The sequence below is a fragment of the Syngnathus typhle genome, linkage group LG17 (genome assembly GCF_033458585.1).
Source record: "Syngnathus typhle isolate RoL2023-S1 ecotype Sweden linkage group LG17, RoL_Styp_1.0, whole genome shotgun sequence".
In the NCBI taxonomy this organism is placed as follows: Eukaryota; Metazoa; Chordata; class Actinopteri; order Syngnathiformes; family Syngnathidae; genus Syngnathus; species Syngnathus typhle.
The window spans coordinates 8,676,175-8,688,933 of NC_083754.1; the positions used below are offsets into that span (position 1 = coordinate 8,676,175).

The 12,759-nt window shown below is 47.1% G+C and overlaps 3 protein-coding genes across 3 annotated transcripts; 1 reads left to right on the plus strand and 2 right to left on the minus strand.

Annotated features, from left to right (window-relative positions):
- Nucleotides 1-358: 358 nt before the first annotated feature.
- Nucleotides 359-2,635, plus strand: cldni (claudin i). The gene is made up of 3 exons (XM_061303513.1): nt 359-517; nt 1,590-1,722; nt 1,849-2,635. Exons 2-3 carry the CDS (start codon nt 1,591-1,593, stop codon nt 2,350-2,352), a joined length of 636 nt encoding a protein of 211 aa, XP_061159497.1. The 5' UTR covers nt 359-517; nt 1,590; the 3' UTR covers nt 2,353-2,635.
- Nucleotides 2,568-7,563, minus strand: coro1a (coronin, actin binding protein, 1A). Its single transcript, XM_061303508.1, has 11 exons — nt 7,410-7,563; nt 6,531-6,737; nt 5,113-5,235; nt 4,875-5,004; nt 4,446-4,627; nt 4,261-4,380; nt 3,883-3,987; nt 3,401-3,546; nt 3,270-3,327; nt 2,941-3,171; nt 2,568-2,816 (listed from the first exon to the last, which is right to left on the minus strand). Exons 2-11 carry the CDS (start codon nt 6,726-6,728, stop codon nt 2,724-2,726), a joined length of 1,386 nt encoding a protein of 461 aa, XP_061159492.1. The 5' UTR covers nt 6,729-6,737; nt 7,410-7,563; the 3' UTR covers nt 2,568-2,723.
- Nucleotides 7,564-7,854: 291 nt separating this feature from the next.
- On the minus strand, nt 7,855-12,441 carry paqr4a (progestin and adipoQ receptor family member IVa). Its single transcript, XM_061303512.1, has 3 exons — nt 10,780-12,441; nt 10,154-10,372; nt 7,855-10,033 (listed from the first exon to the last, which is right to left on the minus strand). The coding sequence occupies exons 1-3, from the start codon at nt 11,051-11,053 to the stop codon at nt 9,600-9,602; spliced, it is 927 nt and encodes a 308-aa protein (XP_061159496.1). The 5' UTR covers nt 11,054-12,441; the 3' UTR covers nt 7,855-9,599.
- Between the last annotated feature and the right edge of the window lie 318 nt (nt 12,442-12,759).

Genomic DNA, 12,759 nt, shown 5'->3' on the forward strand with positions numbered 1-12,759 from the left:
ATTTGTCATCAGTTTCGACTGAGGGCGGTGGTACCTGTGTATGTGTGTGCGTGTGTGCGTGTGTGTGTGTGTGTGAATGTGTATGTTATTTTGTTCAGATACACAACCAGCAGCTTGGGTCACATTTGTCGTTTTTCATGCAGAAAAACAAGATGAGTCAAACAAAATCATGAGCATCATGAGACCCAAATATTTTATGCTGGTTTGTTGACACCACAAAGGCACATTGAAGAAGAAAAACTGTGATGTTTTTGGACATTCAAATTTGTCAGGAGCCAAGAGTGTTTTTCGTTTTTTTTGTGGAGTCAAACAGAAACGACGAAGAAAAAGACAAGAGGAGGACAAGTCCATTCTGGTCTGTAGATACGTGGTGGGCCTGCCCCACCCTATGCATCACATTCCTCTACAAATACACCATCTTGTCCCAGCATCTGCACACAATCCCTGCAGGAGGCCGACCAACAACACCAAAGAAAAAGCCAAGAAATAAATCTTTTGACTCTCATTCACAACCAAGGTAAATCAATTTCTTTGTCCCTATAATGAATGTAAATTTATTTTCGGAGGATGTTTTAATAGTATTTATTTTGGGCAAACTCCATATGCTTGTTTGCTCCAAAGTAGATCAAGTTTTTTGGCTTGCGTTTTAGGAAAATTGTTTGCATCCCAGGCGGGTGTCATATTTCATTTGCTTTGGCCCATAAAAATGAAAAACAATAACAACATAACATTTGTTAAAGAAGGTTTGAAATAAAAACTACAAAATCCGTAAAAAAAACTCGAGAAATTTGATTACAAAATTAAACTAAAAATTGAAAAAAAAAGACTCAGTTATCGAAGATGAAATAAACGGGGGGTGAAAACTAAAACTAAATAAACAGGAAAAAAAAAAATTCATGAATAATAATTTTTGAAAATGTGTTTTTAAATCAAATGAAAAAAACAAAACTATTGAAAAAATAAGAAGGATGAAAAAGATTCCATTGAAGGTGGTGAATACAAAAAACACAAAGGAACTAAAAAGAAAAATACGTTCTTGGAGTTAGTTCAGCTCTAAATTCAAGTGAAGCACAAACATGCTGGCTTCATCTTCCATCGTCACATTTTCACAATGATTTCAGAATGTTTTTGTCAAAAAAGGATGTGAGGCATAACCATATCAGGAATCTGTTGGAAACATTTTGTGTCTCTTTTGTTTTTGGACTTTTCGGTGCAGGGGAACGTTTTTGGCGCTTCTACTAGGTGGAGAAGCAACAAGCAGCGGGCCTGTTCAGACTTGCGCTTATTTTCAATGCTAGCCCAAAGATACAAGAAACACAACGAGTGTGTGCGTGCGTGCGTGCGTGCGTGCGTATGTGTGTTCATGTCTTTCTCTCTACGAGTGGCGCCACCATTTACATTCCATTTTGATCCAGGGATGAAAAACATTAGAATGAGCTTCGAGCATCAAAACAGACCTTTACCATTAGGCTCGAGATTTACAGAACGTGTGCGTGTGTGTGTGTGTGTGTGTGTGTGTGTGTGTGTGTGTGTGTGCGTGTGTGTGTGAGTTTGAGCTTGCAAAAGCTGACCTTTGACCTCTTTTTCAGGATGGCATCGGTGGGCGTTCAGATCACGTGCGTGGCCCTGGGGGTCCTGGGCCTGATTGGTGCTATTGTGTGCTGCGCCGTCCCCCGCTGGAAGGTTTCCTCCTTCACCGGCTCCAACATCGTCACTGCCCAGGTGAGCGCTTTTTCCCTCCTGCTTACTTTCAAGTTGAAAATGTGTTACAAGACAGTGAACGACAGCATGCGTAGTAGCTCCGAATGACAGACTGACTGGAGACGTTTGATTTTTGTGTACTTTCAGAGCCACGAGGAGGGCCTGTGGAAGTCGTGCGCCGTGCAGAGTACGGGCCAGCAGCAGTGCAAGAACTACGACTCTCTGCTGGTCCTGGCCGCGGACCTGCAGGCGGCCCGCGCCATGACCATCATCAGCTGCATGCTGGCCGCCATCAGTCTCCTGATCTTGTTCTGCGGGGCCGACTTCACCACGTGTGTGGACAACGAGGAGACCAAGCCCAAGATCAGCCTGGTGGCTGGCGTAGGCTTGCTACTGGCCGGCATCGTCCTCATCATACCCGTCAGCTGGTCGGCCCACCAGGTGGTCCAGGACTTTAACAACCCCCTGGTGGCCGGCTCGCAGAAACGCGAGCTGGGTGCCTGCATCTACGTGGGCTGGGGGGCCGGGGTCCTGCTCCTCCTGGGCGGGGGGCTCCTGTGCTGCTTCAGTAGGCCCAAGTCGGGCGGCTCCGGGGGCACGGCCAAGTACTACAGCAACAGTCCCTCCGCACCCAACAAGAACTACGTGTGAGCTGGAAACAATCAATCCTATTCTGGCCGGAGGTCTGTTAACCACGTTAGCTTAGATCCTCTGTAAATAGTCAACAACTGACATGAAATGTTTCTTTGTGTGGTGCGGGGATGAAAATGTACATTTAGCTTCCATTTTGTTGCAGTCGAGTTGTTTTTATAAACAATACTGGTATGATTTTGTATTCAACAATGAAAGAGTTGAAAAAACACAAATGCTTGGAAAATATTGATTTTATTTCAAACAAGTGGCATATATTAAAAAAATTGGAGCAACAAATTAAGCCTGGAGTGGGTTTCTCTTTATCTTTCTAAGGGAAAATATATCTTCTCTTTTCTTTCCATTTTTATATTGCATAAAAAAAAGGTGGTTTAATGTTTGCTCTCCAGCGTGCTCACACGATTGCTGAGCTCCTCCAGTGATGCTTTCAAAGCCTTCAACTCCTGCAACAAAGCCGACACGTCCTGAAAATAAAAGTGAATAAATAGAGCATAAAGTAAACACAAATAAAGCATACATTGAAATCAAACAAACAATGCAAATATTTGGAAAATGACATCAGAGAAGATTGTGAAAGATAAGGCCTACTCCTTTCACCCCTGCGTCGCTGTCAACTTGAGCGGCACCAGCCGAGGACACAGTGGTCTTGAGGAGGCTCTTGTGAACTTTGAACTCTTTGGCCTTGGTGGTAGCCACAAAGCCATCTTTGAGTGAGATAAGCACAGGCAGCGCATCTTTGCCCCCAAACCAGTCGTCGGCTTCTGCGGAAGGTTCCGGACCGATGGTGTCGGGGTACAGGTCCTCCTGGAACAGGTCCGACTACGCGGGAGGAAGAAAATTATATCAAGCCATCATGATAGCAATACCTAGAGTAGACCCACCCAATGATACAACACACGATAATATTTTATGTTCACCTTTCTAGGTACTGTCATGACAATGGGCTCGCATTTCCTCTCGTGGAGTTTGTAGAACCTGCCGGCGGCAAAGAGTGATGTTGGGAGAAGATTTCCTGGATTGTGATGCTAACATGTTAAAATGAGGCTACCTGGCAATCTCACACTTGTTGACCTCCAGGCCCCTTTTGGGCATGTAGCCCATGCCCTTCTGGCTCTCCTTGCTACTGTACATGGACAGGTAGTGCACATAGGGCGCCTCCTCCGTCACCTCAAAGTAGCGGATGCTGCTGTCGCCCTGCAGGTGTTGTGGTGCAAGTCAAATTTTTCATTATGAGCCAACTTCACAAAAATTCAGCTGTTGTTGCTTTCGTGCCCAGGCTGAAGCATTACTTTGGCGCCATCTTGTGGCATCACGGTGCCAAGGAACTAAATTAATCTTAGTTGGGGACTGGCATTTAGACAAATGCACCTTATAAAATGTTCACAAATTCTTCACAAAAATAGGGTTCTTTTATTTGGAGGGGGGGCTGTAACGTAGATTAGAAAAAATTGACCCAACTGGGTTCCGAGCCCAGGCACGGAGCAAAGACAATTTTTAAACATGTCCAACTGTAGAGGGTGGGATTGTGACCTTGCCGCAGAGGTAGACCACGCCGGTGTCCGGATCATAAAAGGGCAGGAGGACGCCGCTGCTGGTATCCAGTTCCTGTAGGGTCAGTGGTGAGCCAAAGTCCTCCTGAAATAAGAACTTGAGGGATTAAAAACAGCCAGAGACCTACTCTACATATTTTTATACTGTACTCAAGAATATCGTATTTTGCTTTAAAAAAAAAAATACATTAGAATATTTTTAGGTAGTTTTTAGCGTGGGATCGAACCAGCTAATTGTGATTCCATTTATTTTAGTGGGAAAAGTTGGAATGACTTCACTCAGACGTCAAGGCACCACTGAATTAATAAGAGCGGCAAGTCTGACGACGCCTTTAAAAGGAGGTCCATATGGACTCACCGGGTCCCACAGTGCCACCTGCCTCTCGCTCATGCGACTGAAGCCGGTTGTGAGGATCCTCCTGTCTGACACCCACACAGCCCGGACTGGCCTGGAGCCCTCATGAGGTTTCTCCTTCTCCTGTGAAAAAGGAACAGTCGGACCTCGGTGGAGGCGGTCGTGTTGGCAACGGCGAGCGAACGTACGATGAGGACGGTGCCCTTGCGAGGGTCCAGAATCCGCAACATCTTGTCCTTGCAGGAGGTCAGGATCTTGGAGCCGTCGCGGTTCCAGCAGGCGCTGTAGATCAGGTCCGAGTGAACGTCATCAATCCTGATGGCCGCCTGGCCGCGGGCAACGTTCCACAGGATCACCACGTTGTCGCAGCCTGATCGAGTAGCAGGAGAGCTTGGCGTTATTCCCTAATAGGGCAGTGCCCCTCTACTTTCAGCAGACGAGGGCTGTTTTTCTTACTTGATGATTTTTTTTGGGCTCCGGGTCTTTATCATCTATGACTGGGTAACTGGCAGCCCGTGGGTTCTTGTTCATTGTATTTTTGTGGTGGATTTAAAGCTTTTACACAAGCACTTGATCAAGCCCTTAAAGGACTCCAGTATATCCGTGCTTGTGCTCACCTGCACTCATGAGGACATTGTGGGCGGTGGGATGCCAGCTGAGGATGCCCACGCGCTTGGAGTGGCCCTCCAGCTTCACTACCGGCTGCGTGAGCGGCAAGCTCAGCCCAGAGTCCGGGATCTCCCAAATCTGCCCAACAAGACGACAAGAAGCTCAAAGGAGATTTTTTGGTGTGAGCAGATGGAGATTTGCTGTCATGGGTGGAGGACAACCACAAACCACCACTGCCGGACTCACCATGACGCTGCAGTCCTCAGAGCTGCTGGCGATGATGTTGTCATTGTGGGGGCAAAACTCGATGTCCAGCACGGGACCCGTGTGGCCGCATACTGTTGGGTACGACATGTCGATGCGGCCAGTCTGCACACACGCAAGATGGTTAGAGGAGCCCGCACATTGTTTTTTGCTTGATAGCACCTTCAAGAAGGATTAGCAAATTCTGCCCCTCAAGCCAGTTCCACTTTGAAATATGAACCAAATATATCTGGGCCATAAGAACTCTGCCTAGCAACAAATGGCCCCTGTTGTTGTATTTTGCTTTGATTGTCAAATGACGGCACGGGGGTTTCACTAATTAGCACGTCCGCCTCACAGTTCAGATGGTGTGGGTTTGTTTCCACCTCCGGCCCTCCGCGTGTGGAGTTTGCATGTTCTCCCCATGCCTGCGTGGCACTCCGGTTTCCCACATCGCAAAAGCATGCATGGTAGGCCGATTGAGCACTCCAAATTGCCTCTAGGTGTGAGTGTGGATGGTTGTTCGTCTCTGTGTGCCCTGCGATTGGCTGGCAACCGGTTCAGGGTGTCTCTCGCCTACTGCCCGATGACTGCTGGGATAGGCTCCAGCACGCCAGCGACCCCCGTGGGGACAAGCGGTATAGAAAATGGATGGATGGATGGATGGATGGATGGATGGATGGATGGATGGATGGATGGATGGATGGATGGATGGATGGATGGATGGATGGATGGATGGATGGATGGATGGATGGATGGATGGATGGATGGATGGATGGATGGATGGATGGATGGCAAATGATTGGCTTTGTAGCACCAAAGAGCATGAGCTACTTTCAGAAAGTGCACTAAGGGTTCCACCACGTGCATGTCGTCTTCAAGAAAAGCGAGGCATGGGGAGGCCACATCCGGCCCAGACTGAACAGAGTCAGTCGACCTCCAAATATGGCAAAAAGATCTTTACAAGAGAAAAAAAAACCTCCAAGTTGACACCAAACTTCCTCATTCACCTCAAAGCGTTAACATGTTTTAAATACTGAAAAACCTTGAATGAACAACTATAGTGGCTACATCAGTTATTTGTCGTCATGTAACTAATTCTGCTGAAGTTGACGTTTTCGGTTTTTTCCCCTGAAATATATGTTCTCTAAATTGTGTTAGTACAAATAGTAGTGGAAGCAAGCTTGTTTGATACCTCAATACTGCAGAAACTATCATGGCCAAAAAGTGACAAATGTAGTTAGTGCTAAACAAAAAGTTTGTGGATTAGCAATCATATATTAATGAAGAATACATTAAAAAATATTTGTTATAACTAAACTTTTAACGGTTCGATACAATGACATTCAAGTTAGTTGGCTCATTTAATGTGGCAGGAACTACGGTGCCTATTAATTGGCCAAATAAGAGTTCGGTGGCACCTTGCTGAGGGGCAGCACCATGAAGGACCCGCCGCCGCTGGCGTCGACGATCATGGCCACAAACTTGGGGTTGACGGTGCAGAAGTTGCTGTCCCAGGTCATCTGCGAAATGCGGATGTCATCGTAGCAGCGGTCGGCCTTGGCCGCCTGGCCGAATACGTGGCGGAACTTGCTGCTCCGCACCACCTGCCGGGACATGGTGGCGGCCTAGCAGCAAACAACAAAAGAAAAGCGTCTTTACTGTGACTTTTTTCAGCAGCGATGAAGCCATTTATGAGGGACGTGAAAGAGGAAGTGGGGCGAGCTTTCACAACTACTTCCGCTTCTTTTTTTCTGCCTGTGAGTCTGTTTAAAAAATGCAATTAAAATGCACACACAGGGGAAAATGGTCGCTCTGAGAGGTTAAAACGACACAGAAACAATGCAAATGATGACGAGTGAAGGCCTCGCAAGTTGCAACTGTGTTGTCAGTTTAACCACAACACTTCCTCATGTACATGTATTGCCAAATTCCCACACAAAGGTTCAAAAATGTCCACGCAGACCCTCCCAAAACGGCAGCTCAAATGCAATTGTTTTAAACGAGAGTTGGGCAACCTTGGGAGAGCGTGCACCATCTCATTCTAAGACCTCAGTTTTCTCTTCTTTTGCAGACTATTGTTTGTGTTGCTGATATGCGAGGTCCTCTCAGTTAACCGGCCCACTTCCTCCTCCATACAAACACTCACCCTAAAATTTCTTCAAATATTTTTAGAGATTCTATACGGTCATTCTAAGTTTTAAAATGAACCCTGCACTCACTCATATTGAAAATATTACATGAAAGTATATGCACATTGAAATGGCAGGTGCATGACAGTAATGATGATGAAGGCCTACCTGATGGTCGGTGCTGGTGGCGAGGGGGGGGTGGCTGCTGTTGGCTGTCGCCGCGGAGCAGTCACTAGAATGAGCAGCGAGAGGAAGGAGAAGAGAAGAAGGACGTTGAAGAACGCCGCCAAAAAAGGCCAGCCACAGAGTCGGAAGTGCGGCAGGAAGTAGGCGGGATCACGGGGCCCCCCCGACCAGGATGACAGTAAAGAAAGGGTGTCAAAACTAACACGAAGAAGAAGAAAGAATAAATCATGATGAGTTGATGATTTGAATGAGGTGTTTTGGAGGAAGGACACATCTAAAATGTGCAGGATGCCGGTCCTCGAGGACCTGAGCTTTATCTCCGCCATCCTGGATTCAAAAGCTAGAGCGGGGTTTGTTTTCTTGCCACCTGGACATTTCACACTGATGAAAGAAACGGGAGTCTCTGAATAGAAGACATCAGCAAATATTTACAAATATAAACTTCCGTTTATTGCACAATCGAGACCAGAGCAGAGACAGTTTGTAGGCGCGACACTCCCCTCAGACCACGAAACGGCACAACCTTGAGCTCCTCTGTAGTCCATCATGTCCAGACTCGGATCACTACAGAGCATTTCCCTTGAGAAACTAACAGGCTAGTCGACACCTGTGATATATTCCGATTATATCTTTAAAAAGCACAACTCAGTTGGGTCGCGGTGCCGTCCGAAGGCCATTTTGTGGACGGGTTTCGCTTTGCCAAACGACATGGCACAAGAGTCAATGATTTCACCAGACAGATGCCTCGGCATGGCCTTCCGCTACCGTTACGGCACCCTGAGAGGCGGGAAAGAACAGAGCGTGCGTCCATGTTCCCTGTTGTTGACTTATGCATAGATTTACTCGCACAAGCGTCCATTTTCTCGCTAAAAGTGGGACTGCTCGCTCGGATGTATACATAATCTACATACATGATATATTTCCTTTAGGTCGATGGACTCTGAGCTCTTTGAGAGCGAAGAAATGAAAGTCGAGGCTAACCGGTAGCTAACACTCTCATGCAGTGGCGACAAATCAAACGTTAACGTTTGCGTGCTAATTTGGCAAAGTGAGACATGTGTCATACAAAAACGAAAGGTGACTTTTTGGGCGAGTATGTACTCTACGTACATCCCAAAACAAAAGTGCAGGGAAGTGGCTCCAGTGTAACAAACTGTGCACTAAAAACAAACAACATTACAATCATTTTGTAAAATAAAAAAAAAAACAGCACAGGGCAACAAGGTTTTGGTACTGGTTTTGCCGATGTCACTACATCCCAAACAACATGAAACACTAGCAAGACCAGTACAAAAAAAAACACATCCTGCTCTACGCTGCATTTTTTTAGCGAGGTTGTGGATCTTTATCCGGACTAAAGCGCGGAATCTTTTATTTGAAACCCTAATTTTGCAGTTTTCTTTTAATTCTGGTCACAATCATTCCTAAAGGAGCAACCTGAGCCGCATTTTGACAATTTTCTCCAGTTGACGCATTTCTAAACTTTTAAAAGTGGCTTTAAAAATCAGGCATATATTCCCAAATATTCCCCAAATTGGAGCTGATATCTTGTTTTTAAACACTTATCTGACAATCAAAAGTGTTTAAATAAAAAAAAGCTAAAATACTGAAAAGTATGAAAACCCTTATTTGCCGTTTTTCTAAGTTACTTTTAACAGCTTCAATTGCATTGGTGACAGGAATCCTCCAAGTTGGGAGTGTTTTCTTCTTTTGAACTATTTAACAGCGGTACACTTAATATTTTTTTACACTTGTATGACAGTCAAGAGAACGTTAAAAAAAAAAAAGATATAGAAAAGGATGAAAATCCTAATCGGCTGCTTTAAGCAACGCCACCAATGGCATTTGCAATGCAAATTGGTACTGGTTTTTCTTTTGTCACTATTTAACAGTGGTAAACTTCAACTCCACTCAGGAAAGTCAGACGCAGCGCCCGAATTGGACTTTGCACCAGTGCCGCTGTAGTGGCGCCACTTGGTGGGGAAGATGGGAAATTGCATTTTGTCCCATTTGGAGACGTCAAGTACTCTAGTAGTCGTAAACGCAACGATGTGACGTCACTGTGCTGTGTGGATTCTTTCAACGCGCTAACGTTAAAATCAAAGTGCGTGCAGTGATGTCACTGATATGCACGCTTATGTAAAAGGGGCGACAACATTCGTGAAGTTGGCCTCAGTCAGAGGGACAGTTGTAGCTGTTGATCCACAGCAGGTCGTCCAGGACGCCCCAGTGCAGGTAGAGGATGGAGCCCACCACCAGCACGTGCATGATCTGGTGGCTGTTACACCAGTAGTCAAAAAGGCCCGGGCGGAAGCGCTCGGGGATGCGAGCAATGTTGATGACGCCGCCCAGCACGGCCAGTGCGTCCATGGTGAGGAATTGGCGCAGCGAGGTAGGGCTGCCGCCGCCCACGCCCACCCAGCGAAGCACGAAGAAGGAGAAGCGGAAGAGTGCCTGCCAGGCGAAGGAGCGCAGGCGCCGCACGCTGCTGCGCGCCGTCACCGCACAGTAGATGCCGTAGCTGGATAGCAAGATGTAGACGGACAACGCCGCCGTGCGGATCAGTGGGTAGCACAGCAGGGTGCTGTACAGGATCGGCAGCGCCCCTGAAACGGCAAGCCCGCACAGTTAAACTTCGAACTGACGCATCGGTTAAACTTGCCAGTACAGGCCTGCCATGTGAAGATTTGTTTTGGGTGCGGTTTGGCTTGTGCAGCGTTGCCTACCCAGCGTGTTGATCATGCAAATGCCGCACACGTCCAGCTTGAGGAGAGTGTGGTAGACAGGCTCGCCGCCTTCATGGTTCATGAAGAGGTGGTACAGCACCGAACCCAGCTGGGGCGACAGGCAGGCCAGGAAGTGCACCACGCCCAGCCACGTCACGCTGATCTGCGACCAGGGGATGTTGAGTGGCAGCAGCACCAGGAAGCACACCAGAGGGATGCCTGAAGTCATTGGGGAGGAGCATGCAAACAAACCGGTTAGGCGCGAAAACTTCCATCAGATCACGTTCCCAAATGTAAAAAGTATTGCAAACAGCACCATTAGAGTTGAAAGAAATTGAAAAATAATCGAATGAAAGACAACTGATTTCAGATAATTTCGTGAACACTTGGTCTTGCAGTCTTTTACGCGATCACGAACAGTCAGCAAATAAGATAAAACGATTGTGCAAAAAAAAAAAAAAAATCTAGTTTTACCAAAAATTAAAGTTTATAGTTTGGAAAACTTCCACCACCACTCCTCTTATCTTGCCATGGGAATTTACCAGGAAAGTACTGTACAGTACGGTACGGTACCTCTTTGCAAACCGACAGTCTGTCAATGAGTGCGTGTGTGCTTGTGCGCTCACCATGAGTGTAGATGTTTCCCAGCTCGTTGTGCAGGTAGAAGAGACTCCTGATGCAGTCCTGCACCGAGGAGACGGGCCGGTACCCGGTCAGAACATACTTGTTGAACTGCAGGTGCGGGGGCGAGCTCGCCCAGTCCAGCAGCCGCGGTCCATTTAAGAAGGCCAAGGCGAACACCACCAACAGCAGCGCGCCACCGAACAAGCACGGGACGGACTGCACGCCGATGTAGACGTTGAGCAAGAGGACGGCCACGAGAACCTTGTGGGACACCATTTCCAAATGCGCTGGCTGGCTTCTGCTCCACTCTCAGTCTGTCTACTCGCGCAGCCGGGGAAGGCGGCCCCGAGCCGGGCCCGCCGCTACCTGGCTGAGTGTCATCCGCCGGACTGGGGCGCCGCACGGCCAGTCATGGGGACAAAGTCAGCGTCGCACCCATATGACATTAGTCAACAGCCTTCATGTCACAGACACTTCCTCGTTGCTAGCATCCCGGCCGCGTCACGGGCACAGATGCTGCGGGCGCGCGTCCATGCGGCTCCGGGGTGTGATGCCGTCTGGGCTCGATCCGCAGCCCCGCTCACGGCGTTAGCATGCCGACTGTATGGAGGCACTTGGCTGCTCCGCCCCGGCGCTGCCTCGAAAATCTGACCGGGAAATACGAGCGAATCTCGGAGCTGAAATTAGAGCTACCAACGCCGGCCGGCTGGGCTATGCCGGCGGGCGGGCTGCCGCCGTCCTGACGCTGCTTCTCCCGTTCTCTACTCGGAAGATGTCCATCATGTTGATGGAAGCCTTTCTTGCCTTTTTATTTCTTCTCTTTCTTTTTTTATCTGAATGGGGAGGCTGTGGAGTCTCCCGCAAGGCGGCCTTGAATCCGCTGCAACGCTTCGGCATAAAAGGTCATACGCCGTCGAGCTCAAACGATTTACTTGTGTTTTATATTCCAAAATAAAACACCCGTTGAAGTAAAGGCAACACAATCGTGATTCAATGACTTCAAAACGCTCAGAAATTCTAAAATAAAAGGTCATATAATCCGCGAAAACGACTGCGTATAAATCTGACCAGGATACGTCAAGCAAACCAATAAGATAAACTTTATTTTGGAGGCCGCGTTTCACACATTCCGGTCTATCGTGGATTACTACAACCGCCTTGACATTTCCGTTCGCCTCCTACTCTACATTACCTCATTATTGAAGAGTCCTTGTTGCCCTTTATCACAGCAGGACGTCTTACATGTGCTCCCCGCTGGCGCTTGTGAATGACACAAAACATCAACAAATTCACGCAGACACAACAAAGGACATTTCAAGGATGAAGATGAGCTCTGCCTTTAAGTGACCTTCCGACGTAAAAAAACTAATTGTAATCGGTACAGCACAGGCCAACAAGTAAATGCCTCTAATTCAAAAGTTCCAAGTACAAGTACAATTACTGTATTGATATGAAACGCGAAATCATAAAGGAGCATGACGAACGCATGCGTATTGTCGAGCGACGAGTATGGCCAGTCTTGTGGCAAAGTTGGTATCCCCTGTGGCAGGAGCGCGCACGCACTCAGTGGAAGGCGGAAACTGTTGCCGTGCGGCAGACTAGTACCAGCTTGTCTTTATAAAAAAATAAATAAAAAAAAAACAAAAAAAACATGAAGTATTTGTCAATTTTCATCTTTAGAAGCTCGGTTGCTTTTTTTTAAGTTCTCACCTGCGTTTTGCGTGAGGTGCGTTCAATGACCACTCACACAGTCGGAAAACACTAATTTCACCAAAATGTAGAGTACGTGAGCGGGCATATTGCAAGGAGTGCGTGGAAGCATACAATAATGTATTAGCCTGACTTTTTCTGTCTTCTCGGGGGTATTATTTTAGTAAGAACACATTTCAACTTCCCTAAGCAAAGTCAGGAGGTCAAGAATAAAGTGGCATTTAGTTTTTGTTATAAAGGTTTGAAAAAGCAACAATAAAACTGCTGTTTTG

Bases quoted from the DNA above. Each gene is read 5' to 3' on its own strand.
- cldni (XM_061303513.1), top strand. From the start codon at position 1,591: ATGGCATCGGTGGGCGTTCAGATCACGTGCGTGGCCCTGGGGGTCCTG. The intron at 1,723-1,848 runs GTGAGCGCTTTT...GTGTACTTTCAG, and splicing joins CCAACATCGTCACTGCCCAG to AGCCACGAGGAGGGCCTGTG.
- coro1a (XM_061303508.1), bottom strand. From the start codon at position 6,728: ATGTCCCGGCAGGTGGTGCGGAGCAGCAAGTTCCGCCACGTATTCGGC. The intron at 5,005-5,112 runs GTGAGTCCGGCA...CTTGTTGGGCAG, and splicing joins CTGAGGACTGCAGCGTCATG to ATTTGGGAGATCCCGGACTC. The intron at 2,817-2,940 runs GTAGGCCTTATC...TTTTATTTTCAG, and splicing joins GCGACGCAGGGGTGAAAGGA to GACGTGTCGGCTTTGTTGCA.
- paqr4a (XM_061303512.1), bottom strand. From the start codon at position 11,053: ATGGTGTCCCACAAGGTTCTCGTGGCCGTCCTCTTGCTCAACGTCTAC. The intron at 10,373-10,779 runs GTGAGCGCACAA...CAATGACTTCAG, and splicing joins GGGAAACATCTACACTCATG to GCATCCCTCTGGTGTGCTTC. The intron at 10,034-10,153 runs GTAGGCAACGCT...TTGCCGTTTCAG, and splicing joins TTGCATGATCAACACGCTGG to GGGCGCTGCCGATCCTGTAC.